This window comes from Onychostoma macrolepis, chromosome 01, assembly GCF_012432095.1.
Source record: "Onychostoma macrolepis isolate SWU-2019 chromosome 01, ASM1243209v1, whole genome shotgun sequence".
Classification (NCBI taxonomy): Eukaryota; Metazoa; Chordata; class Actinopteri; order Cypriniformes; family Cyprinidae; genus Onychostoma; species Onychostoma macrolepis.
Window position 1 is genome coordinate 13,368,748 of NC_081155.1, and position 27,568 is coordinate 13,396,315.

Here is a 27,568-nt window from a genome sequence, read left to right on the forward strand (position 1 = left end):
GGTTTCAAAGAACAAGAGATACCCAGAATTTATACTGTAGGGATGGTCATTTATTCAAACTCAAATGTAAATATTCTAATATTTTGAGATACTGATTTTTGACTTTCATGAGCTGTAAGCTCTAATCATCAAAATTAAAAGAAATAAACATTTGAAATATATCAGTCTGTGTGTAATGAATGAATATAATATATAAGTTTCACTTTTTTAATGGAATTAGTTAAATAAATCAACTTTTTGATGATATTCTAATTATATGACCAGCACCTGTATATGTGACCCTGGACCACAAAATCAGTCATGAGGGTCAATTTTTTAAAATTGAATAAACAAGCTTTCCATCGATGTATGGTTTGTTAGGATCTGACAATAGTTGGCTGAGATACAACTATTTGAAAATCTGGAATCTGAGAGTGCAAAAAAAAAAATCAAAATATTGAGAAAATCACCTTTAAAGTTGTCCAAATGAAGTTCTTAGCAATGCATGTTACTAATCAAAAATTAAGTTTTGATATATTTACAGTAGGAAATTTACAAAATATCTTCATGGAACATGATCTTTACATAATATCCTAATGATTTTTGGCATAAAAGAAAAATTGATAATTTTGACCCATACAATGTATTGTTGGCTACAAATATACCCCAGCGACTTAAGATCTATATCTTAAGAGAATATATCTCACTAATTTCATCATATTTGTTCTATTTTTGACACAAAAAACTTAAAAGCAAACAGATAGTAGTGTTCATGTTCAATGGTACCAAGATGCACTCAAATACGTCAGGTCAAAAACTGTTGCTTTAAAAATACTTAGTTATTTTAATGTCATATATTCAGTGAGGACAATTGGGGCATTATAACCAATTTACTTGTCTCTTACATTTAACTGATCATTTCCATCTTCCAATCCGAAAAAAAAATAAAATGTCCACAATAAGCAAAAGTCCACATAATCTCTAGTCCACTGGTCCCATGTCCAGGAAAGAGTCCAAAACGTAAAAGACAAAAGATACACAATAAAAACTCTACAATTATTCAAAAAACGATTGTTCAAACAGTGACAGCAGTTCAGCTTCATCCAGTGCATCTTCAGAACGATGATCAAAAATACAAGTTGTAAAAATAAAATTAACAGCTTAAATAAAATTGAACAGTAACAGCTAATTTTGTTGACCTGAACAAGCAAAAGCAAATCAGACATCAAATATTCAGACAGCTTCCGGCATCAGACTCGATGCTGCACAACTTCTGGAGCTCGAGGAGGTACTACGGCTGTGATTCCTCATAAAAATATACAATTAAATAAGAGAAAGCTGTAAACTGGCGACAAATGAAGCACAATGATTTAAAACAAAAACACACCCAGATCAAGCACACAAGCTGAGAGATTTACAATTTACACAAATGAGAAAACCAGCCATATCAAACAGCAACAAGGAGGTTTACTCATTGTCATAATTACCCACAATCCCTCCAGCTCTGTTATAGAGCAGCCTTTTTTTTTTTTTTTAGAGCACCTCTGTATCTTCTTAAAGACAGCAACACAACAGCAGGATCATGTGTTCAGTGTATGAGACAAAATGTTAGTGTGTATGTGTTTATATACACCTTAAATAAATACTTAAAATGAAAATTTGCTGAAAACTGACTCAGGTCATCCAAGATTTAGATGAGTTTGTTTCTTCATCAGAGCAGATTTGGAGAAATGTAACTTTATATTGCTTGCTCACCAGTGTATCCTCTGCAGTGAATGGGTGCCATCAGAATGAGAGTCCAAACAGTTGATAAAAACAATAATCCACACCAGTCCAGTTCATCAATTAACATCTTATGAAGCGAAAAACTGCATGACGAGGCAAATTTTTCACTGGAGGAAGCAAAAAAGGACGGATTATGGGCTCATATTTTGGCCAGAAGCAACAGCCTATAGTTAAAATACCTTAATAATGGATTTGTTTCTTATAAACACACAGCTTTTCGCTTCACAAGATGTTAATTGATGAACTGGACTGGTGTGGATTATTGTGATGTTTTTATCAGCTGTTTGGACTCTCATTCTGACGGCACCCATTCACTGCAGAGGATCCACTGGTGAACAAAGCGATGCTAAATTTCTCCAAATCTGTTCAAATGAAGAGACAAACTCATCTACATCACGGATGGCCTGGGGCAAATTTTTATTTTTGGGCAAGCTATTCCTTTAATGTGGCTGAATCATCTGAAAAAAATGTAACGATAGAAAATGCTTCTTATCCATTCATGAACAAATGTCACATTGATGGAGAAGTTTACCAAAGAAATGCAGGTGCCACCCCAAAATTATATTATGCATTAAGAAAGCTAACCTTATTTTTAGAATTATTACATTTTCACATTGATAATTAAGCATATTTCCTCTCAAAATTCTCATTGGTGTAATGCAAAAACATGCTCATACTGTAATGCAGTAATCAAATCTAAAACAACTTTTTAATTACAAATTAGATCAATTAAAAGGCTGTGCAAAAACACATTACAATTCAAATAATATAGCTGTTCTACATTACAGTATGGAGAATAAAAGGTTTTTGGCATTATGCTAATGATAATTGAAGGAAAATTTGTTGAACTGTCATTAAAATAACATCACGACATAATTCTAAAAATATGCAATGTTTTCTTTATGCAAAACATAATTTCTTAGTTTTTCTTTGGTTTTGGGGTGAAATATGACTCGGACAGGTTTTCTTGAGAGTCTCGGTGCCAGGTTTGCTTTATATTCTGCAGTGCACAGATGTGAGGAACAGCAGTTTTATGAATTTGGGTGCAGCATCACTGGTGTGGGGTCTGTGTTACATGCGATACGCTCCTCACAGGAGCACAAACTCATCTGTGCTTCCTCTCTTATTGTTCCTGCTCATTCTGTTGCATGAGAAAATGTTTGCAGGACCGTCCATGGACCCCCCGCTCTGCCCCTCCAGTCCATAGCTCTGTCCCCTGCCCTCTACAAATGTAAAGATGGGATACTTCTCTTTAGAGGATGACAAAGCCTGAAAAAGAACAAAAATAATATCCATATTTAAAAAAAAAATATAATAGTATTTATTTCATTTTTATGCATTCATTCCAAAATGGCTAAAAAAATTTAATGTTAGAGGATATTTATGTATCATAAATTAAAATTGCGCCATTAATTTGTTAATTGTATATTCAGTGAAAAAAAGACAAATTTCAACATTTTTATTCCAAGAAACTAGTGCTGTCAAACGATTAATCGCATTCAAAATAAATGTTTTGTTTATATAATATATATGTGTGTGTGTGTACGGTGTATATTTATTATGTATATATAAATAAACACACATGCATGTATATTTAAGAAGAATATGTTATGTTTATAAATTAAATATATTTATGAATTATATGAATATACATATATGCATGTAAATATTTTCTAAATATATACTGTATGTGTGTGTATTTATATATACAGTACATAATAAATAGACACAGTAAGCACACATATATTATGTAAAGAAAAACTATCGCGATTAATCATTTGACAGCACTACAAGAAATATTATTGATTCAAACAAGACACTCACTTCACTGACCGCGGAGCACAAAGACTCAAAGTCTCTCTTAGTCTGTGCGTAGAACCCGATGGTGCAGCTGGGATCCATACGACTAAAGTTCATCTTCCTGGGCGAGTTACAGTGAAAAGACTACGAGAGAAAAGACCGATGCAGATTCAGTTCCTCACACATGGTCAAAACTTCAAAATGAAAATGTCTTCTGATGCAAATGTAATGTTGCTTTCCATCTCACCTCCAGAGAGTAGTTGCCTTGGGTGACATCCACCACTGGCTGACAGTAGTGTGGGTCTAGATACAATAGCTGCTCGTCTGGAAGACAGAGAGCTGCCAATCAGAAAGCAGACAGGAACGCAGTAACCAATCAAAACATAGTTCTTAATAGACACGTACCTTGAAAGCCAATAAAAAACAGGGAATGCTTGGGTTTTCCTCCAATAATTCCTATACAGCATTTTAACTTGAGAATGTTCTAGGAAAAGAGAGGTTAGTATAAATAAAAAATAAATGTAAAATATTATATGTACTTTACGTGTGTGTGTGTGTGTGTGTGTGTGTGTGTGGGTCTCATCATGAATTTTGTGATGATTAATTGTCACAAAAATAATTCACAATTTTTTTTTTTTACGTTTTGATCATGCTAAAAAGTCTAATACATTACTTTTATATTTATTTTACTTGTAATCATATAGTAAAATAGGGACATATGATTTACTTTAATGCTGTGAAAATTTATATTTTATATAATTTTTATAATATAATATAGTACAAATGTTGTTTCATTTTTACATAAATATATGTGTCATGCTGAATGATGATGAGACATTTTCACCCATATTTTGATATTTTATGTTCACAAAAGTTTTTGAACCATTACAGTAGACCTCTACTTGTATATAATATGCTTTTTATTTATATAAAATCAATTTGTAAATTTATTTTGATGCAGACACCAAAATGGGTGTCCAATATATAACAATGTTATTATTGCATTATTAATAAAAAAAATATAACATAATATAATATCTGTTTTGGCAAGTTTACAAAGTGATTTATATATTTAAATTCCGTTTTTTTCCCCACACAGGTGTTAGTGTATTTGTACCTTAACACACTCAATGTAGGAGGGGTTTAGCGACTCTCCTCCCAGCCGTACTGGCACTAGAATGATGACTGATTTCCAGCTCTCGGACAGCTCTTGTGTTAGCGGCGACTCACACAACCTCATGACATCTCCTTTATACACTGCAGCACACACAGAAGCAGAAGCATGAGCTAAACATCACTTACAAACACGTACAGGAAACCGTTTCAGTTTCACTAACTGATTTTTTTTTTAAATGATCGCATGATGCACAGCCCACAAGACTGAACATGAAGCCTCACCCGTGCAGTCCTGTGCCACGTATACAGCCAGGTTGTGAAACTCAGCGGTTCTAGCCACTGCTTTTCTGATAGAAGAAAAGACATTAAATCATAAAAGGTCAAAAGTTCAGATATTAAAAAGAAGCTTTTAAATCTAAATATGATCAGATTCACTTGCTCTCCTCTAACCTCAGCATATGAGCCACTATGGACGGGCCGTACCAGTCCCCCGCTCTCTTCCCCGACTCCTTTCCCAGCTCTACCAGCTGGTGGACGCCAAAGGGAGCTGAGGGATGGTCACCAAACCAAGACACCACCTTTCGGTGCAAAGCCTCCAGATGAGGCTCATGGCTGGCTGCAGGACATCGGGCCGGGGTCCGACTCTGACCCTCACTGCTGCCAGAGCTCGGGTCTCTCTGGGAAATGGGGCTGGTCCAGGAAGAACTGAAGGATGGAAGAGACATGCCAGCCGGACGGGAGGGCGAGCGGGGCTTTAGCACCTCAAAATCAACGTCTGTCAGCAGATGACCATCCGCCCACCTCCAGTCTGAGATACAGAGAGCAGAAGACAGCATGAGTCTATAGAAGTGAAGCACACTACTGTGTAAAACTTTGGGGTCAGCGAAAATACTGATAAGAAAATCATTTTTGCAGTGCATGAAACATTTACATTTACTTTTTGCTCTGATTTAAGACATTTTTAAGGCCCTAATTTGTGGAAGGGTGAATTAAGACTTTTTAAGACCCACAGAAACCCTTTTAACTACCATTGTTTATTGTGACTATATATATTTAATAAAAGTAATTGGTTTTCAGTAAGGATTTAGGTACAAATAAACAAATGGGACAGTAGATCTTACCTGGAGGCATGAGGTGCTGCAGTAACCCCTGCGCCAGCAGCATCTGTCCACTGCGCAGCATGCAGCCCCAGCCGCAGTCTGTGGTCAGGCTGGATCCCTCCAGCTGAGGAAACTCCCTCCTGTAGGTGAGCCACACGCACGACACGAACGCCTGCCGGAAACGATCCACCTCATCTGGCGCGAAAGAATACAACCTTCAACATTTGCATATGATTTATTCTCTAGTTTAAAATGCAGAGACTAAAAGTGAGGCATTTAAAGGTTAAAGGGATAGTTCACCCGCAATGAAAATTCTGTCATTAATGACAGAATTTTCATTTTGGGGTGAACTATCCCTTTAAGTTGACTCAACCAATGGTGGCTCTCAGGCAGATCACATGACTCACCTTCACTATTGAACAGATAGGACTGACCCAGGAAGATCAAAGGAGAGGTCTTGTTGAAGGTAGTTTTAGATTTAACGGTCCAGCCTGGGAAAATGAAGAGAGGAACTTACTAAGATACAGTCAGTGATATTTGTTATGGTCATTTTTGAACATGTGCTTCTACATCTGACTTCAAAAATAGCCCGGGAAAAAAGGAACTAACTGTTTGTGTCAGTCATACAAACAGTTCGCAAACCGTAACAAATGCATGAAAACTAACCATATTTGACGTTGTTCCATGCGGACATGAACTTGGCTTTCAGGCGATCCACTTCATCGGGTTCTCCAGAGCCTTCTCTGAGGCCGTCAGGCACTGCGCCGTGGCCGTTGTGGCGTCTGGACTGCGCTGAGGGCTTGTCCTCATGAGCGCCGCCGCCCACTATGTACTGAACAGCACTGGGAGACACCGAGTTCATGGTTCAGGCTGAATACAGCAGCATTACAGAAGAACTTCAGCCTGAAACAGAGAGACAGAAAGAGAAGATATGGTATGAGAACTTCCTTCATTTCTTGGTAAAACAGCTGTGCTATAACAACACACTGTGATTCTCAGAACTCAAACCCTTCCTCAGTCCAAAAAAAGCATACAAAGCTGCAAAAATGTCTCATTATGAATATGAAATCAGACTTCTGGCATCAGGAGTACTGAAGCATTAACATGTGACACCCACATTTACATAATTAATGATGCCTGTTCAGCGTCACGGTGAAGTTATATTGAGAAAACAGGTTAGATACTAGAGATGCTTAAAATGCTGCTACCATATTAGTTATTATTTGAGATTTTTTCATTTATTGATATCAGTCGACAATGGATATTTAATTGTGCATGCTCATTTCTTCATTTAGATGACCTTTGTGATCATCTCACACTCACTTAAAAGGTAATATTTAAAAGCATTAATTTAATAACACAGCAAAAATAAAAAATACAAATAAAAATGTAATTAATATTAATTTTATTTATTTGGACATTTTCAAGTATTGAAGCCTAAATTAACTTATTTTTCTTGTAACATGGGAATACCATGGTATTCTCTGATGTATAACTGAGCGCAATGTACAGGATCCCCACACCAGTAATTTCTAGTCATTCAGATTACTAGATAAGGATTTTTATAATCATTGTAGAGATTGACTCAAACAAAGCAATTTATAAATTATTTTAGAACTTATCACAATCGAATAGATAAAGGTTTGGGGTAGGTTTTGAAAAAATGTTTCTGAAAGAAATCTCCTTTTCCTCACTAAGGCTATACAAAAATACTGTAAAAACAGTAATATTGTGAAATATTATCACAATTTCAAACAACTCTTGTCTATTTGAATATTTTTAAAAATGCAATTTATTTCTGTAATGGCAAAGCTGAATTTGGCACTCAAGAAACATTTCTAATTTTGATCAAAACTGAAATCAGTTTAATGTTTTTGTAGAAACTAATACTTTTTTTTTTTTTCAGGATTCTTTGATGAAGAGAAGATTCAAAGAACAGCTTTTATTTGAAATCGAAATATTTAGTAACATTGTAAATGTCTTTACTGTCACTTCTGATCAATTTACTGTGTTGTTGCTGAATAAAAGTATTAATTTCTTTAAAATAATAATAACACACACACACACACACACACACATACATTAATTTACATGAAAAAAAAATTACCAACATGAATATTCAAATCAAGCTTAATACTATAATAGAGTTACGGTACTTTCGGTAGAAGCATTAAAGAAGTCACACAACTTGAATTACTCACTGTAATATGACATTACAATACACACCTTTCAATCTAGAAAACTTTCCACCTGTGTGTTACATAAACAAACAAGCTGTGTGTGAGAAACCAGCCTGTCACATGAGCCCTGACTGAGGACAGGTGTGGCGGCTGACGTCCACAAGAGTTCAAGCACACATTACAGTGAGAATATTCTGACTACTCGTTTCCTTATTATCTCAAGGAAGTTTGAGCTTACAGTGTAAAGAAGGGAAATGAGACCAGTTTACGATGAGAGACGACATAATTTCCCAATAATGAAAAAGCTGAAAAATTTCCACTTCATTCTAGTTCACTAGACTGCTCGGGGAAAGTGGATACATGTGAATTTTAGACCATGTGACCACTGAGTGCTCAGCAGAAAAAGTGAACACCCAGTTCATCACAATGGCTTCTTTCAGAATAGCATACTACAATACTACATTTACACTAGATTAATAGCATGATAATAGTGTGTGTATTTTCTGTTCGCACAGAATACTCATTTCATTTGTCAAAATGTGGTTCCCACAATGCAGTGCGCTCCTGTCATGTCCTACTATGAACAACAATAGATTCTGACTGCCAAAATTTAAGACACTTTAGGGGAAAAAAACAGTAATTAAGCATCGTTTATTTACAAAATTATAACTAGGCTGCACTCGCTCTTGAGATCACGTGACATACCATTGTAGAAAAGGCTATTAAGTAGGCTATTTAATGTACATATTGCCAATAATGCAGTACGAAGTACGCTAGTATGTCATTTTGAACACAGCCTAAGAGGAAACCCCATTTTTTTGTTGCTAAATGTGAAATAATGTCGTTGTCAATAAGTCATTCATGTCTGAACGGAGCAATCGCCTACTTTTAGTCACGATACAGCTTTTAATGCCCTAAAAAATACCTAATTCACTGAATCGTTATAAGGCAGCCTGATTCTGTGGGTTGTGTGAAATATTTTAGTATGTAGTACGAAGACATATCATGTTTCCAGACACTAGTGCACTTGAAAAGTCATTTTAGCCAGCTAGAGGCGTTACCTTCATGTTAGACCCGGCATGTTTGATGTTCCGGTTATTTTCCTACTTCTCCTATAAATAGCGATGTCCAGTGTCGAGCTGCTCTGGATGTCTGGCAAGGACGACCGCTGCGTGAGACCGAGCTCAGGCCTCCTCAGGCACCATCATCGCGGCGAGTATCGATTAAAGCTGTAGTCATGAGTTTCTGCGTCTTTACAATCTTGCGCGGCTCTCAAACTGTCAGCTGAGACGAATAGTGTATAAAACAGCGACAGATTAAACCAGTACGCAGCCACTTCCTGTTGTCATTGCGGATACACACCCTCGACCCGCCCACCGAGCGACGTGATTGGTCAGGTGTGACCGTTGCCGTTTGATGATTGGACGATCTATTCTACACGTACGAGAAACTGTAGTCAATTAATTATAGATTATTTTATATTATTTATTTAATTTATCAAATATGTACATGCAAGATGAATATAAATTAAAACAATAGTCTGGGGTATCAAAAGGAAAGGATTATGGTATTTATTTGGTTAGTCAGATTTTACATTGATGAGGAAAGAAAATGTCCACACTTTGTAGTTTTTAAAAGTTGTGTAAGACTTTCACAATTAGGCTACTAGTATAAACCAGTAAAAGGTCATAGTAGCGCTATGCTTTGTTTGCAATTGAGTAAATTCTGCTTGCAGAGCACTAAAAGCATCATTATTGTGATCGTGATAACAGTATTTAGATAGTTTTTGTATTTACAAAAGATCAGTTTGAGTACTGTTAACTAATAATCCATAAATGTGACCCTGGACCATGAACCCAGTCATAAGGGTCAATTTTTCGAAAGTGAGATGTATACATCACCTGAAAGTTTAATAAATGAGCTTACCATTGATGTATGGTTTGTTATGTTAAGACAATATTTGGCTGAGATAAATCTGGAATCTGAGGGTGCAAAAAAAAAAAATCTAAATATTGAGAAAATTTCCTTTAAAGTTGTCCTAATGAAGTCCTTAGCAATGCATATTACTAATCAAAAATTAAGTTTGAATATATTTATGCTAGGAAATTGACAAAATATCTTAATGGAGCATGATCTTTACTTAATATCCTAGCGATTTTTGGCATAAAAGAAAAATCAATAATTTTGACCCATACAATGTATTGATGGCTATTGCTACAAATATACCTGTGCTACTTTTTGTGCTCCAGGGTCACAAATGTGATAAGAGAGGTCAAAAGCTCTGTGACCAAAAGTCTATAACTATGTTGACTTGACCAAGAATCTAGCAATACTTTATCAAACAGACAAAAACTTAAAACCCTAGCAACTCAAACTAACAGACAAGGAGGTTCAACATTCAAAGTTTAACTTTCCGGTTCGAGTTTAGTAGGTTCTTAAGCAAATAAAAGACACATGTAATTTTATACAATATCTCTTTATTGATTGACTACACACACTGCACCTCAGTTAATGGATCGATTGACATTTGCTGTAAGTAAAAGTGATGTACAGAGCCAAATAAATAGAATAAATTAACAAATACATGTCCAAAATGCCACATAACAGGTGATACAAGACTGTACTCTTCATTTCTCCTATGTAGGACATTCACATTAGAACGGTCTTTATTTACCTCTATGTACAGTATTGTACAGAATTTTGGACAGTTTGTTAAAATAACAATGAACGTATAAAAAAACCGACATGAAATAAAGTGCATTCTCAAAATAATCACATTTTATAGGATATTACATTAAAAAACAGAAATATTCGCAAATATGGTCACATAAACACAAACACATAAGAATATATTCTTATACATACGAGTGGACAACATACTTTTAATATGTGTGGATTCTTGTTTTTCAGTTCACACTGCAGTGTAAATCAGACAATTCAGAATCGAATAAGACACAGGGCTTTACAGTACAGATTAAGTGAACATTATAAAACATTAGTCTCATATTCGATCAGCTATAACAGTCACATGATCTAAAGTGGAAACATTCAGGCCAGTGAAGTGTTAGTTGCCTTTAACCACAACTGAGAGTTCATGCACGGGAAAGGGCCGAATATGACGAGAATGGCAATTATGAAACAGCAAAAAAAGAAAATGGTGTGTTACAAACATAACATCAGATACATTAACACATTCACCCAAAATCTTTACATTATTTTGTGCATATGTTGTCGTCACTTCTCCATTTCACTGATACATCCAAATAACTCTCTGATATACTCTGTGTTGAGTTTCTGTATACTACAATAAATAAATGTTTTTAATAGATATAAAGAAATCTCACTAACACTGAAACCAGATATGAAACAGCAAAAGATATTTCAGATGACAGAGCTGCTTGAGAGATAATCAGCGTCAGACTACATTTACGGAAGGATTAATAGATATCTAAATGTCTATCCAAAGGCATCATCATGCTACAGTAAATCAATACCTCTGTACGGTACTATGAAAAACAAATAAATAAAGCACTCTTGGTCTTGTCACCGCTTGCAACTCCTATTACTATTACCATGTAAATATAGGGTGTAAAATAGTGACAGTGTTCCTGTTAGCCATCAGATGGCAGCATAACTCCATCTATTCCTGCGACGCCTCAAATCAGTTATCATATGATATATATTTGTATTATTTTTAGCAATATGCTCATATGCAGATTTATGCAATATGCTTATACACAGCATTACTAAATAAACAAATTTACATGATGACACAAATAAGTTCAATATGTTCACAAAATAAAATGTCGAAATCTGACAAATGACTGCAAATGTCTGTGTAGTTTTGTGAGTCTTTTGAAAGCACAAACCTTTTCAGTCTGTTTTTTGAATTTGCTTACATAATTATTAACTTGATAATACTGAGACAAGTACAATTTATACTATTTAGTTTATTACTGTTTTATACCATTTCTTTACTGTGTTTTACTACTAATACCATAGATAAACTATGGTTACTGTAGTAAAACCACTGTTCATCTTTACAACCGTTTCCTAGTGATGTTTCATTGGAAATGGCAAAAGAACAAATGCTGCAAAAAAGCATCAGTCGCATCCCTACAAACATTTGTTTTGCATATGCTTAAGTGAAAACAGAGTTACTTTAGAAACAAATGTTAGTGATATTTTCATTGCATGTTAGTGAACAACATTCAGATCACACAAAAAAACGCCAACAGATGGCAGGCTACACCGGCTCTGAGTTGCCATGACAACAGTGACATTTACTGATGCTTGAGTAACTATAGAATATATTTACCATACAATCCTCCTTCACCCTGCAGATTCCAACAATCATCATAAATGTGCTGATCCAACAATCTCTGTAATCAAGACCTGTGTTACGACGATGCTCATGAAGGATGCCATCTAAAATTGTTGATATGCATTTAGCACTTAAATCCATAAGGTTTTTAGTTTATGATCTCACATTTTTATAGTCACTATAAAATGCAGACAAAGATGCAAAGATGTTCAAAACCTTAACCACTCCTCTAATATTACTGATTTTCAAAATGCATTAGAATTCATTTCAATGCACAGCTACTTTTAAATAGCTGTCAGTGCTCTCTTTACAGCCAGATGGTGTAGTTATGACATCTACCAGCAGGGGCTAACCGGGGCATGCTAACTAGCCAAACCTTGCCCCCTTGCTATTGCAAACCCTCATGGTTTAAGAACTATTATTCAGGTAGCGAATATGAGACTTGAGCGCTAGAGTCACAGTGAGGTCAACGATCACTTTTAAAGAGAATTGAGTAGCAAAGAAGAGCGTAAAGATGCACCAATCCGTGTCAAGAGCTGTGGATAACACTGACCTATTTGTGAGTATGAATCAAATCTGCCTGTAAACTTATTTACAGAGACACTGTAAGGCTAGAAACATACTCTTGGCAAGTATGCAAACATAGAGGTGCCTGCTTGCCAATGCATACTAAGGAACTGTCTTCTTCTATGGTAAGATCAGTGGTTGTCAATGGTTGAACAATATTGTCTAGTTAGTTTGATTTGAGAATTAATAGCAAAATTATTGGTGATTTAAGAAGTTTTAGACATTCCCCATTCAAAAGTGGATACCAGCTTGCCATAAAGGGCCAATGATATTTACCTCAGAAGGCAGCGATCAACAAAATCGACAAAATGTCAACAGTTTAGACATTCAGTATGATGAGAGACTTGGTTAAGATACAATTTTAATGAATCTATGGTTTAGCCAGCATCCTCCTCATGGCTTTATTTTTGGCATTCCCATGCCTTTTATTTCGATAGGACAGGAAGTGGGGGGGGGGGGTTCGGGAAAGGTCCACGAGCTGGGATTCAAACTCGGGACACCCGAAGCACAATGGCGATACATGTCGGTGTGCTGCCCACAAGGCTATTTGTGCCGACATTCTCCTCATGGCTAAAGCAGTATGCACTAACTATTAATGGATATGCTAAACCTGATTAGAAACTCCTGAATCATGTAACAAGCCAAAAAATTACAGCAACGGAAGCAATGTGTCCTTGATTATGTTCTTAATTCAAAAACTTGATAAGCTTTTATCTTGAGCAAATTCTTTTCAGTTTTTGTGGTTAAGGAAATTATGTAGTTGGTCACCTTAGAAAAAGTAGGAACATTGTTTTGGTGTTCACAGTATTCAGCATTGTTTGATCTGTTAAAGCACTTTGCACTTGTTGATATTTCACCTTGTAGCACAAGCACCACGAAACATGCACCTCCTCGCACACACAAACAGCCAACACACATTCTAATATAATACATCTATACTCTTTTTCTGATGCAGCTCTGCATGTACAATAAATAACAGCCTTTAAAATAACCTTGGAGTTGTTGTCCTTTGTTCCGCATAATATGATTTAGTCCTTTTTTTCACTGGCTGGAATGTCCCTAAATTTCTAAGTGCTTGAAAACATTGAATTACGCTAAACCCTCAATAAAGGCAATCATTTTTCCAACTAGCACACGATCAAGAGCCATTCTTAGGAGTAATGACAGTCTTCACCTGCGGGGAGGTGCTAGTAGGACTCTGACTGACTCCTTTGGAAGTTGGTCTACTGCCAGAAGCAGGATCAGGTCTTCCTGGTGCACATGCCTGGGTGACCTCCAACGATTTGGTGGTATCTTTGGCCTTGGGCCCCTCCTGAGTTCCACCTTTAACAGGCCCTATAGATTTCCCTGTGCTTGTCAACTGTGTAGCCGAACCAGATTTCTCACCAGGAGACTGAAGTTCAGTTTTGGGCAGACCAGGAGGCACTCCAGTTGGAGAAGGAGTGGGAGATGGAGAGTGTTCCTCAACAACCTCCAAGAGACATTTGTCTTCCCAATCCAATGTTCCCCGGTAGCAGCTGACCGGAGATAAGCCCTTGTCCTGCCTAAGTTTTCCCAAAGCAGAGCACTGCGTTTGGGGTGGGTGAGACGGGACAACCCCTTTGGATGGAGCAGTCCTCGCCCTGACATCTAAAGTTCTGGTATGGGAATCTAAGACGCTCTTTTTGAGACCCTCGCCATCACCTGGTCCCTTACTTGCTTTGGTTACCTCTGTGCTTGTTGTCTTCCCAGGAGCACTGCATGGCATACTTGGCTTGACTGAAACTGAAGTTTTCCCAAATTCTGGTTTCACCTCTTTTTTCCCAGTATCCTTTCCCCCTTCTTTCTCCGACAAGTCTTTGCTGATAACACCTGATGCACTTGCAGAGCATGAAGGCTTAGTGATTCCTATTGCCTGGGCAACTTTTGTAAGACTTCCTTGGTCATCCTTTCCCACTTCCTTGATGAAACTTGGATCTGTTGTTTTGGCAGACGGGGAAGACGCTGTGGTCAGGGGCGATGGAATGCAGGCAACTACACTAGGCTTGGACTCTGATGCTACCGGAGAAGACTTGGTCAATGGAGGCTGCCAAGTCTGAGGCTTGGCTAGGTAAATTTCCTGTAGAGTGGAAGGAGGCCGCTGAGATGCTTCAACACTTGGAGATTTCTTACTTCCAGGTGGAGTAATGCCACCAGGAGGGAGTGTTTCTTTGACCGCCCCTGGTTTAGGCTCACTTGCATGACTTGGTTCCCCAATCCTCTCCTTGTCTCGATCCCTTTCTCTTCCGGCAAGCAAAGCATCTCTACTCAAAGGTGACTCCTGCCTGCCAAGCTTTCTTACCGGCTTAAAAACGCCCATTTCAGGCGGTGATGAGGTCGGTTGGGTGGGTGAAGGAGAGGTTGTTGGGGCAGATGCCAGATTCTCACCTTCAATTTCCACCAAGCTCTGGAGGCCAAGCTCACAGTGGAAACCATCCTTACGATAATCCGAATGTCCGATCTCCAAACTGTGCTTTCTCATCACCCCAATCCCACCTTTCTTCTCGGATGAAGATGAAAGTGGTGACCCAAGTTTCTCTGCTGATTGCACTCTTTTGAGTAGCGGTGATCTGGGTGGCTCGGCACTCTTGGGTCTAGGCCTTATGTTTGGTGGGGACGAGTGTAGTTTGGCCGGAAAGGTTTGGGTGGTGTTGGAGCTTCCGACTGTGTGCCCAGGCAAAGGAGGTGGTGAGGACTGAGTTGGGGATGGTGTATGAGCCAATGGAGACAAAGGAATGTTGCCCGCTGATTTGCAGCGGGCTGAACGGTATTGGCGGTGTAGTTTGGGGGAAAGTCCATGCAGGGAGCTGGGTCTCATATGCTGGGTTGTTGCGGGGGAATTTGGGGTACTGGAAGCAGGAGAACTGCTCTGGGAGGAGGCACCTGGGGCAAGAATATCAATGAATCTGTCCATTAAACTTTTTAGTTGTTGGTTTTACCTTTTATATCACAAAATATGCTTTGATCTAGAGGTCTGCATTCCCTTGGTTCTCGACACGACCAGATTTCTTGCGACACGGGATCAAATTCCTGAATAAAATGCGGTAGCGGTCTGTAACTCTGGTGTTATTTGAGTGGGAGCGGGTGGTCTAACAATATCCCGTTCCTGATGTCCTTTCAGAACAGCATATCTGCGCTTTATTCTTATTGTATTATCTATACCAGTGCTTCGTTTTATTTGAGGGGTCTGTGCGCAGCATGTACATAACGATGCTCAGAGCAGGCTGTTGATGAGTGACAGAGCAGAATAAGGATGGCGCAAAGTGTGGATGCGCTGTCCTTAAAGAACGTTCAACTCGGTTTTGTTTATATTTTGCTTAGTCTATCATTTTAAATGACAGATTTTGTATTTATTTATTTATTTTTCTCTGCGACACTTTTCCTGGGCTACTGTGTTAACAGCAAGATGTTAAACGAATTTAGTATTTTGACAAGACGAATAAAATACCTAATAGGCTATTTTTGTACAACCTACATTTTTTTTTCTCTGCAACACTTTTTCCTATTGTGTTGTAAATTAATTGTATCCTGACAAGACAAATAAAAATAAGGAAAACAATTTTCCCTACTGTGTTGGCAGCAAAATGTTAAATTAATTTTTTTGTCTTAAGACACAAAATTCGTTTAACATTTTGCTGTCAATAAATTCAAGACTCTTGACAAGATGAATAAAATAAAAATTTTGTGCAGACTACACTTTTATTTGTTAGCCAATCTCTTGTTCTTTTAGTAGCGGAAATTTAAATGTGAGATTCTGGAAATGAGATCTAAGTTTAACGGGAACAGTCGGGTTGGGAAGAAAATTATTCTAAGCGGACAGCGGGTGAACAAAGAGTGAATATATCGCGGGAACGGGTGGGTGCATAATATAACCTCACGGGAGCGGGACTAAAAAAATAGTTCCGTGCAGACCTCTACTTTGATCTACTCACCAAGGTGGGATGACTCAGGGGCTGAGCGGTAGCTCTGGGTAGGGGAGTGACCGGACAGGCTGTGTGTCGGAGAGCCAGGAAGACTATCGCTGGACGACAGGGACCGGTTCAGAGATGACAGGCTACGGCTTGTGTGCAGCAGGTTGGATTGCTTAGTTATTTTGCGGAACAAAGACCCACGCCTCTTACTGTAAATGATCATGGAAGAAAAAGAGAGAAACAGATGGGGTAAGAAAAAAGATATTCTTTATACGGACAGTCTTCACAACTGGAGGCACAATATACCTTTCCTGTCCCTCTTTGACCGTCCTCTTACTGCGTCTAGCCATCTTGGACTTGTAACTGGACTTGCGTGCTGGTCCCACTTTAATGGATGTGTTCTCAAAAGGCGTTGTGGTCACAGTCACCTTGTTTCCACTCTGAACAAAGAAAAAGCAAAGAAACACATAGGACTGTTTGAACATTTATCATCTCAGATCATATGGATTCCTGAGGAGAGGTGTTATTTCTTCTCTATGCGGTAAATCTTACAGTACAATTTTTGCCTTGCTGATGAGAACATCTTACGTCTCACCTTAAGGATAAGCTCTACCACCTCGGTATGGACCAATCCATGCACAGATTCACCATTAACATGAGTGATGAGGTCACCAGCACATAGTCCCGCCTCCTGAGCAGGGCCTCCGTCCTCCACATGCTGTGATTGGTTAAGGACAGAAATACTAATTAACCCAACAAAGCTTCAATAAAACTATTGCTGCATAACTGTTCCATACTCAGTCAACTTTTTCTCATGCTGTGTTGCTGTCTTACCCAGACTATGTGGTGCACACTGTAGACGTCAGTGTCTCCCATGTAGACCCGAATGGCACGGAGAGTGAACCCATACTTTTTGCCAGAGCGGTGGATGGTAATTGGTGAACGAAGAACTGTTACTGCAGGGCAGTAATCACGGCTGGGAGAGGAGTCTCGCGATGAGGGGTTGGACGAGAGAGAGCGTGGGGACATCGGACTGGCCAGTGGAGAGCTACCGTGCTGCTCAACTAGATATTGATAAGTCAATAATCAATATATTATCATTTTTTCTGCCCTTGGCATTATTTGTATAGCAATTAAGCAATTAAGCAAATTAAAGAATTTGTTCACTTCCAGAATAAAAATTTCCTGATAATTTACTTACCCCCATTTCATCCAGTTACTCCCATGTTCATGTCTTTCTTTATTCAGTCGAAAAGAAATTAAGGTTTTTGAGGAAAACATTTCAGGATTTTTCTCCATATAGTGGACTTCAAGGGAAGCCAACAGGTTGAAGGTCCAAATTGCAGTTTCAATGCAGCTTCAAAGGGCTGTATGCGATCCCAACCGAGGAATAAGCGTCTTATCTAGTGAAACGATCTGTCATTTTCAAAAAAAAAAGTATATACCTTATAACCGCAAATGCTCGTCTTACACTAGCTCGACCTCATGCAATACGTAATCATGCATGCATGATGTAGGCGGAAGTACCGACCCAGTGTTTACAAAGCAAACATGCAAAAAAAAAAAAAAAGGTAAAAACAATGATGTTGGGTGGTTTTGAAGTTGGAGGAGAAAATGAGATGGAGTTTTTCACCCTACCCTACCTTTTTTAACCAAAGTACACAGACGCAGAACTAACTGCGTGTGACTTTTCCAACGTGATTACGCAATGCGTGAAGTCGTGGACACGCATTGCAGAGCTAATGCAAGATGAGCATTTGTGGTTGAAAAGTATATAATTGTTTTTGTTTTTTAGAAAATGACCAATCATTTGGCTAGATAAGACCCTAATACCTCGGCTGGGATCTTGTAGAGCCTTTTGAAGCTGCATTGAAACTGCAATTTGGACCTTCAACCCATTGATCCCCATTGAAGTCCTCTATATGGAGAAAAATCCTGGAATGTTTTCCTCAAAAACCTTAATTTCTTTTCTGCTGAAGAAAGAAAGACATGAACATCTTGGATGACATGGGGGTGAGTAAATTATCAGGAAATTTTTATTCTAGAAGTGAACTAATCCTTTAATGAGTTTTTTTTTTTTTGCATTTCAGTAATGAGAATTAGAGGGAAAATGTTTCTTTTCATGAAGGCTGAACTGTACCTCCAGGTATGATGACAGACAACGCGGTGGCAGATGCAGATTTAATGACCTTGTTGCTGGGACGTGAGCTGCGTTTCTCCCCATCGCTTGACAGCTGCTGATGACGTGCTTGCCGAAGCACCAGATCCTTGGTCGCTCGCTGTCCGACAGTGTCACCCATGACCACGTCCCTACCGACCACTGCAACGGCTCCTGTAGATGGTATGGCCTGTGGTGCTGATATCTCACCTGGTCTTGATGGCTTGTCTGCCAAATTTACATACACAGAAAAAATGTCTAATTAGAAACTCAGTCTAATTAGTCTATACATATACAGTCTATACATTTTTATCAATTTTTGTTTTCAACACACCTGGGCCTTTACTGGCTGACATCACTTCCTTCGCACCGTTCCTCAGTTCATTAGCACTGGGCGATGGTGGAGCAATGGCTCCCTCTAATGATGATCCCGGGGCTTTAACGGCACCCTGTTTTTCGGAGAGCTCTCCATTGCCCTCTTGAGGAGCGGCAAAGCGGTGCGTGTCCATTAGGGCTGAAAAACGGCGCCGGGCGCCCATCGGAGGACTGCAATCTCCCTCCATATACAGAGACTCAGAGCATGATAGACGCTTCCTGTGTAAATAAAAAAGAAAATGATAGGGAATGTTAAAATATGGTAATTTGGATAAAGTATCTTCATATGCAGTGACATATGAATATATTCAAACGTACATCTCAGGTGAGCCCGTCCTCCAGCTCTTGTCCCTCATAGTGAAGCTTCCCAGACTCTCCCGCTTGGCCATCTTGTCATCGCGGCGACCTTTGTGCTCTCGACGGGTCACTACAGGGGTCTTCTGCTCCAGCTGGGACAGGTGCTCCATGCTGCTATACACCTGAAAGACAAAGAGCAATGCCAAAGGATGCTTTGTTTACACCTTGCATATGGTGTAAAGGTTTGTAAGTCTGATTATTTTGAACAATAATCTTCAAAATAAGCATTCTGAAGCCATAGAATAGCCTTGTCTTTGAATTTTGCACACAAGTCATGTGAACTACTTACACTATGGTTCAAGTTGACAGTGGCAGTAAAGACATTCATAATGTTACAAAAGATGCCTATTTCAAATAAATGCTGTTTTTTTAAAAACTTCGTATTAATAAAAAAAAAAAAAAACGGAAAAATTGTATCAAGGTTTTCACTAAAATATTAAGCAGCACAACTGTTTTCAACGTTGATAATCATAAGAATTGCTTCTTGAGCAGCAAATCAGCATATTAGAATGATTTCTGAAGGAACATGTATTCCTGGAGGAATGATGCTAAAATTCAGTTTTGCATCACAGGAATAAATTACATTTGAAATTATATATTTGAATTAAGAAAAACAAAAAAACATTTATTTTTACTTGTAATAATATTTCATAAAATCACTGTTTTTACAGTATTTGTCAAAAACATTTTAAAAAATTGGCACAAATGTTTGAACAATAATGTATATGATGCTTTATGGTGTTTCTTTTGTTATTTTAGTGCTTGAAATCAGTTGAAATGTTGTTTTTCCATCCAGTCATTTTGCTGTTTGCATAATTGCGTTTGTCTTCTTGTTTATATAATCCAAGGTCTTTGTTCAGCAAGTGGTCCTGAAGAGGGTCGCATGTGTTGAGAAGAACCCTCAGCACATTCACACCGAAGAAGATCAGAGAATGTTTATTATGTAAGCGTGCAAGTGTGTGCGCTTATCTGAAGGCCACTGCTTTACGCAAGTGTTTTTTTAATGAATCACCTACGTTAAAAAAAAACACATTAAGATTCCTGCCATTTCCAGGGAAAGAATGTTTATACGGAGATTATGAACTGGAAGAAGAGATAAGAAAGAAACAAAAGTGTTTGTTTAACCGGTACAGTCTTTTCAATGGATATGTGTAGTAGAACAGACTGGGGCTAGTTGTCACATATATGTCAGCAACTATAAGCTTTTAAATTAAGCATTTAATAGCACAAATGTGAACCTGGACCACAAAACCAGTCATAAGGGTCAATTAAATTTTTTTTTTGAATAAATAAGTTTTCCATTGATGTATGGTTTGTTATGATAGGACAATATTTGGCCGAGATATGACTATATCTCGAATCTGGAATCTGAGGGTGCAAAAAAATCAATACTATATATACAATACTATATCAAAACTTAATTTTTTGATTACTTACGGTGGGAAATTTACAAAATATCTTCATGGAACATGATCTTTATTTAATATCCTAATGATTTTTGGCATAAAAAAAAAAAAAAAATCGATAATTTTGACCCATACAATGTATTTTTGGCTATTGCTACAAATATACCCCAGAGACTTAAGACTGGTTGTGTGGTCCAGGGTCACAAATGCACTAAAGTTTGTCTCTATACAAAAACAGTTTTCAAAAATAAACACAATCACTGGAGTAAAAACTGTGAAAACTAGGCCTGGTCTCCCCTAAAAGGAATGACAGGATGCAATGTGACCTTGATGGACCATGAACAATTAAATAAAAGAAAGAGATAAAAAGGATGAGTATTAATGTGTCAGTTTACACATTCGAGAGTGTTTCTGAGAAAGAAAGCATGAAATATGGATGCAGCCATGTGTCAGACTGACCTTGCTGAAGCGCGGCGAGCAGGAGGAGAACTGTCTTATCTCTACTGGCTCATCGTCGTTGGTGTCGTCCTCGTCATAGGAGTTGATGTGCCGATAACGCTCAGACCGCGCTGAAACAGAGGGAGCGTGAGATGATGATGAGAGATAGAGAGATGGCGATCATGGGCAGACTAAGAAGCAAATGTGAGTGTCCTCACTGTCGAAATAGCTGGTGTCCTCCTCAGACTCTAGATGAGGGATAAACTCGGCCTTCTGTCGGAGTAAACCATTCCAGTCCAATCCCGTGAAAAACGAGTGCTGCTTCACTTCAAACGCTCCACCTGTTTACAAGAGTAAACAGAAGTACAGTTATAGACAAACAGATGAACACGCAATCCTGTGCGATTAAAAACTAGTTAAAAAAAAAAAAAAAAACTAGTTTACCCTCCTGTCTGTTTTCTTTTTTCCAGAACTATCCCAACATGACAGAATGTTCAAGCAACGGTTTTCCATACAGTTAAAAAAATAAACACAGGGACTGGGGTTGTAAATAGTCCAAGTGACTTTAGTCTTGGCTGAATATATACAAACACAAATTAGACTTAAGAACTATTGTGAAGGGAAACATTTTCAGCAGTTACATTACATTAAAAAAAAAAAAAAAGGTTTTTGGAGCTTGACAACTTCCATTTCCATTTATTTTAATTGTACAGAAAACAGCAAATTTTGTGACAGAAACCATCATATGGAAGAACATGAGTCCTTTTTAATTAAACAACAATATACACTACTAAGTATTTTTAAGAAAATGTAAAATAAAATAAAAAAAATACTTTTATTTAGGATACATCAAACTGATCAAAAGTTACACTAAAATCATTTATAATGTTACAAAACCCTTCTATTTCAAATAAATGTGGTTCTTTGTATTCATTAAAGTATTCTGAAAAAATGCCACGGTTTCCACAAAAATATTAAGAAGCACAACTCTTTGCAACATTAGTAATAATAAATGTTTCTTGAGCAGCAAATCGGCATATGTGACCCTGGACGACAAAACCAGTTTTTCAAAATTTATACATCAAAATATAAATCAGAAATATTGAGTAATCGCCTTTAAAGTTGTCCAAATGAAGTTCTTAGCAATGCATATTAATAATCAAAAATTAAGTTTTGATACATTTACGGTAAGAAATTTCCAAAATATCTTCATGGAACATGATCTTTATTTAATGTCCTAATGATTTTTGGCATGAAAGAAAAATCGATCATTTTGACCCATACAATGTATTTTTGGCTATTGCTACAAATATACCCCAGCGACTTAAGACGGGTCCAGGGTCACATATTAGAGTGATTTCTGAAGGATCATGTGACTCTGAAGACAGAGTAATGATGCTGAAAATTCAGCGCTGCGTCACAGAAATAAATGACATTTTAAAACATATTCAAACAGAAAACAGTTACTTGAAATTGTAATCGTATTTCATAATATTACTGTTCTTACTGCATTTTTGATCAAATAAATGCAGCCTTGACATTAAAAATCTAACTGACCCAACACTTCTGAACAGTAATCCTAAAAACAAGAAAGAAACGCATGAAATTCTATAAAAAAAAGAAAAGAAATGAAAAGAAATAAAATGCACACATGAATTGTTCACAATAAGACCAAGAATATGTATTCAATATGTATACATACATATTCAATATGTAAAGTTGTCTAAATGAAGTTCTTAGCAATGCATATTACTAATCAAAAATTACTAATCAAGAATATGTATTCAAGTCAAAATGTCCGATCTGAATTTATGTTGTCTTGACGTATCGCATAAGTGTGTGAAGGTGTGTTAAACTGGTGGATGTGTACCTGTGCCCAGTCGCTCTAGTGGGTTGGTTTGCAGCAGGGCGGAAATCAGGCTCTGAGCTTCACTAGGCAGCGCCTCGTCTCCCACAGGCCACTCAATATCATCTACACAAACACACACACACACACACACACAGAAATCTGTTGGCAGCACTGAAGCTCTTCATCACATTTCAGTGTATGGAATTACAAAGCTTAGTGAGAAAAATGGAGCGCATTGGAAAAGGTTTCTGGAGGAGAAGAATGTGTTTGCTTTTGCACTCATCAACACTGCTGCTGCTAATATTAGCACAGGTGTTGCTTTGAAGCTCCAATGTTCTGGGACAAGATGAAGTGCGATCAGGATTCACCTCAAGATTCAGACTCACCTGTGATCACCTGACCAAAGAGCTCTTCAGGCGTGTCTCCGAAGAACGGCACGCAGCCCACTAGGAATTCGTAGAGGATGATGCCCATGGCCCACCAGTCCACTGGTTTCCCATAGCCCTGCCTGAGAATGACCTCCGGGGCGATATACTCCGGTGTGCCACACACCTGAGACAGAGAGACAATCCCGTCCTGTTTACACCTGCTATGTGAACCGATCACAAGACGACAGGCCTGTTTCCTTACCTGTTTGTCCAGGAACTCCCTGGTGTCCTTCTCAATGTGTCCCTCGTACAGGTTAGTGGTGAGACTCATGAGCCCCATCTTTGACAAGCCAAAATCTGTCAGCTTAATGTGGCCCATCGACGTGATCAACAGACTGTGAAGAAGAACCAAGAGTCATGAGCTTTTGTTTTTCGAAAATAGATGACAAGACAAGATCATCTGTTTTACACCTAGTAAAAGAGAGCAACAGTCGGTTTCCCGAAGTAAAAATCCCATTATTTTCTCCACAGGGGAGAAATTTATTTTTAACAATAACTTATAAACCATTAAAGACAGACCTATTGTGAATTATGAGTTAGTTAATAGATGAAAAATGCTTTTGTTGAAGCCATCAGCCTGCATTATTTTAACCTATTTGTTAAATAGTCATAATCAACAGCAGAATTCCTGGTGAAAACCTACATTCTCTAGTGAAAAGTGAATATAATAAAATGTATTTGAAATACATTTTTTTCATGCCAAGTATGCTACAAATCCATTTACATATTTATGTGCTTGATAAAAATACCCTGCGATTGTACTTTTAGTATACTAAACTGTTACACTTAAAGTCTGCTAAACTTAATGCACTTTAATTGTGCAGAAGTCCAACTAAAGATATGCTGAAGTATTTCTGATTGTGCTAAAGTGGAACTATTGCAAGTATACTTCAGCTACACTTTATCTGGCATCTATAGACTGATATTATTCAAAGATCATACAATCCTCTTCAATAGTGACATTAAAATACATTTTAGGATAAATATTAAGAAATGTGCATTGTGCACAAGTAGTACTCCAAATAAAGTTGAATTATAATTTTTATATCAGTAAGTCTTGAGCGATATCTCAGTAAATATGTTAATAGATTTGAACTATACTTAATATGAAATAATAGACCTACCATAAGCTACAAATGTGTTAGTCGATGGTACATGCTATAGTTGAACCCATTAGTCCAAATCGTTTCAACTTTTTTCTTTAAATAATCATGTTTAACAACAGAATTTCTAGTGAAGAACTACATTACCCATGATTCTGCAGAGAAATCTCCACCAATCAGAAGACTGAGACAAACAAATCAGCCAAAAGAACCATCCAATCCTATGAGGCACTATAAATGACCTGAGTCAGCTTTCTTATGCTCTCAAACCAATTATATATATATATATATATATATATATATATATATATATATATATATATATATATGCATATGCATATTTTACAAAAAACTAAACAAATATTTAGTTTCTACATACACAATCAATATCTTGAAATCAGAAGTTTTATAATTATCTGTTGTTAATTCAAGTATGTAATTCAAAATGCAGTGGTTCTTTCACATACGTACCCAGGTCTTACATTTTTGTCTGTTTGTCCGATTTTCAAATACGTTTTTGTCTAAAATCAAAGTTTGTAATGATATCTCGATGCTTAAACACTCTTAAACAAAGACTATAGATCCTCATGAGAAAAATAAACGAGAAAAATACCAATGTTGCTGAAGGACTAGACGAGCACTATCGCACTCTATATAGTAAACTCTACGTAAGATATTTGTGGGTTACATGTCTGGTGGAATTATAATGAGTGAAACATCTTTATACTTTTGGAAATGTCTAAAAGTTGCTTTTGCAGTATAGATTTTTATATATATATATATTGTACAGGACTTTGGATCAATATATGTTGTTTTCAAATGTACTTTATAAATGCTTTATAAATTTTGTTGTTATACTGCCTCTTCTTTCATTATTCTACTAGACAGATGACCTCCAGTCCAGCAGGGGGCTCTGACTTACTTGTCTGGTTTCAGGTCTCGGTGTACGATGCCATAATTATGAATGTACTCCAGCGCTAAAACGGTTTCAGCAAAGTACATCCGGGTCATTTCCACAGGAAGGGCTCCGATATTTTTCAGCAGGGTTGCACAGTCACCACCTAAACAAAAAATAAAGTGGTTGAATTATAAAAAGAATTGGCTGTAAAATGACTAAAATCTGGGTTGAGTTGAGTGTCTCATGCCTTACCCTCCACATACTCCATAACCATACACAGGTGACGGCGTGTCTCAAAAGAGCAGAACATGCTGACCACAAAGGGGTTCTCGGCGAAGGTCAGGATGTCCCGCTCCACGAACGCCTGCTGGATCTGGTTCCGCAGGATCAGGTTTTGTTTGTTGATCTTCTTCATAGCAAAGCGCTGCCGCGTCTCTCTGTGTCTGACTAAATACACAGCTCTGCGATTCAAAACAAGAGAGAGATATTTACACATTGGTTTTGAATAATTTCAGAGTAATTTGAGAGTGAATAGCGATATTCTCACCCATACGCTCCGTTGCTGATGAGTTTGATAGTTTGGAAGTCTGATTCACAGGGCGGTTTGATGGCTTTGAGCTTCCCCTGAGAGAAAGCCAGATAAAAGATTCAGTACAGGGGAAATATATCGACTGGTGTATAATTTCACTCCCTATGCCGTTTCAATTCAATGCCACTTTTATCCTGAATCCCTGCCGCTGCAGTTGTGCTGCGAGAGTTTGTTTGGTCCTTCATTAAAAATAAGTTTCCATGTTAAAGAGTGAGAAAATTGCAGGCTTATATAACACATCTTTTTCTGTTTTTTGTTTTTTTTCTTTTCGCCCCTATTTTTCCTCTTAAATAACTAGTAGGTAAAAGTTTCAATCTTTGCAATTTTTTTTTTTGGTCATTATGAAACAATTTACACTTGATTATATTAATACACTCACTTCAGCAGAGTCGTCCGTCTCTGGTGTGTGGGGTCCCTCGCTGTCATAACTCTCCAAATTCACCATTTCTGCATGCAAGGATCATGTTTGGTTAATAAATTTTACTATGCAATAAACTTGCACTGCCATTGAGGAAAAAAATTACATAAATGTGTTGTTTGAGATGTTTGACAAGTTTCTATTCCAATTAATAGCCTGAAGTTTCTAGTCAAATAAAACAAAATCAATTATGTACAGTACATGTAATGCATATATTAATAATAATAAAATATACTACTGTTCAAAAGTTTGTGGTCAGTAAGATTTAAATTTTTTATCAGAGAAGTCTCTTATAGGCTGCATTTATTTGATCAAAAATACAAAAAAAACAGTAAAATTATGAAATATTATTACAATTTAAAATAACTATTTTCTATTTGAATATATTTAAAAATGTAATTTATTCTTGTGATGCAAAGCTGAATTTTCAGCATCAACGAGCAGTCTATTTGCTAACATACATGCTTGTAACTTAACCACGTGCTTTATAGGCATTTTTTTTCAGTGCTATGTTGTTTGAGTAAAGTTTACAAACTGTGACTAAGTGAAATGTACTTGAGTATTGTAGGGTAAACTTAAAATAATTAAGTAGGAATTACTCATCAAACTCTACCTGGCGTTACATTTACTTATTTCCTTTACTAATTTTAGATAACTTAGTTAAGTAGATTTTACTTAATTCTGTAGTTAAGTTTTACTTAAAGAATATGCGTGCAAAAACTTGCAAAATAAAAATGAAGTAAATTTAACTTATTTTTTTCAGTGTATT

General features: G+C 37.3%; 2 protein-coding genes across 8 annotated transcripts in view; both read right to left on the bottom strand.

Annotated features, from left to right (window-relative positions):
- Window positions 1–799: 799 nt before the first annotated feature.
- atg4da (autophagy related 4D, cysteine peptidase a) lies at window positions 800–9,340 on the bottom strand. The gene is made up of 11 exons (XM_058791597.1): window positions 9,022–9,340; window positions 6,447–6,683; window positions 6,188–6,271; window positions 5,802–5,975; window positions 5,131–5,488; window positions 4,963–5,027; window positions 4,682–4,821; window positions 3,970–4,048; window positions 3,812–3,888; window positions 3,589–3,708; window positions 800–3,033 (listed from the first exon to the last, which is right to left on the bottom strand). The coding sequence occupies exons 2-11, from the start codon at window positions 6,640–6,642 to the stop codon at window positions 2,854–2,856; spliced, it is 1,473 nt and encodes a 490-aa protein (XP_058647580.1). The 5' UTR covers window positions 6,643–6,683; window positions 9,022–9,340; the 3' UTR covers window positions 800–2,853.
- A 1,077-nt stretch (window positions 9,341–10,417) lies between these two features.
- mast1a (microtubule associated serine/threonine kinase 1a) overlaps window positions 10,418–27,568 on the bottom strand; it is a 63,597-nt gene continuing 46,446 nt past the window's right edge. For 6 of the 7 annotated variants that reach the window (XM_058772391.1, XM_058772382.1, XM_058772401.1 and 3 more), the window contains 17 exons: window positions 26,761–26,828; window positions 26,340–26,416; window positions 26,045–26,253; window positions 25,817–25,955; window positions 23,994–24,126; window positions 23,750–23,915; window positions 23,385–23,486; window positions 21,733–21,855; window positions 21,536–21,645; window positions 19,632–19,792; window positions 19,273–19,532; window positions 18,921–19,196; window positions 17,615–17,844; window positions 17,376–17,498; window positions 17,087–17,220; window positions 16,802–16,989; window positions 10,418–15,752 (listed from right to left, as the gene is read on the bottom strand). In XM_058772391.1, coding sequence (XP_058628374.1) covers window positions 13,990–15,752; window positions 16,802–16,989; window positions 17,087–17,220; window positions 17,376–17,498; window positions 17,615–17,844; window positions 18,921–19,196; window positions 19,273–19,532; window positions 19,632–19,792; window positions 21,536–21,645; window positions 21,733–21,855; window positions 23,385–23,486; window positions 23,750–23,915; window positions 23,994–24,126; window positions 25,817–25,955; window positions 26,045–26,253; window positions 26,340–26,416; window positions 26,761–26,828 — 4,262 coding nt within the window. In that variant the 3' untranslated portion in view covers window positions 10,418–13,989. The remainder of the gene's footprint in view (window positions 15,753–16,801; window positions 16,990–17,086; window positions 17,221–17,375; window positions 17,499–17,614; window positions 17,845–18,920; window positions 19,197–19,272; window positions 19,533–19,631; window positions 19,793–21,535; window positions 21,646–21,732; window positions 21,856–23,384; window positions 23,487–23,749; window positions 23,916–23,993; window positions 24,127–25,816; window positions 25,956–26,044; window positions 26,254–26,339; window positions 26,417–26,760; window positions 26,829–27,568) is intronic. The other variant, XM_058772385.1, reaches the window with a different exon arrangement.

What these genes read in the sequence shown, in the direction of transcription:
- atg4da (XM_058791597.1), bottom strand. Translation starts at nt 6,642, where the DNA reads ATGAACTCGGTGTCTCCCAGTGCTGTTCAGTACATAGTGGGCGGCGGC. An exon ending in GCAGCACCTCATGCCTCCAG is followed by an intron (nt 5,489 to 5,801) that starts GTAAGATCTACT and finishes TCTGTATCTCAG; the next exon opens with ACTGGAGGTGGGCGGATGGT. An exon ending in TGTGCTCCGCGGTCAGTGAA is followed by an intron (nt 3,034 to 3,588) that starts GTGAGTGTCTTG and finishes GTTCTTTTTCAG; the next exon opens with GCTTTGTCATCCTCTAAAGA.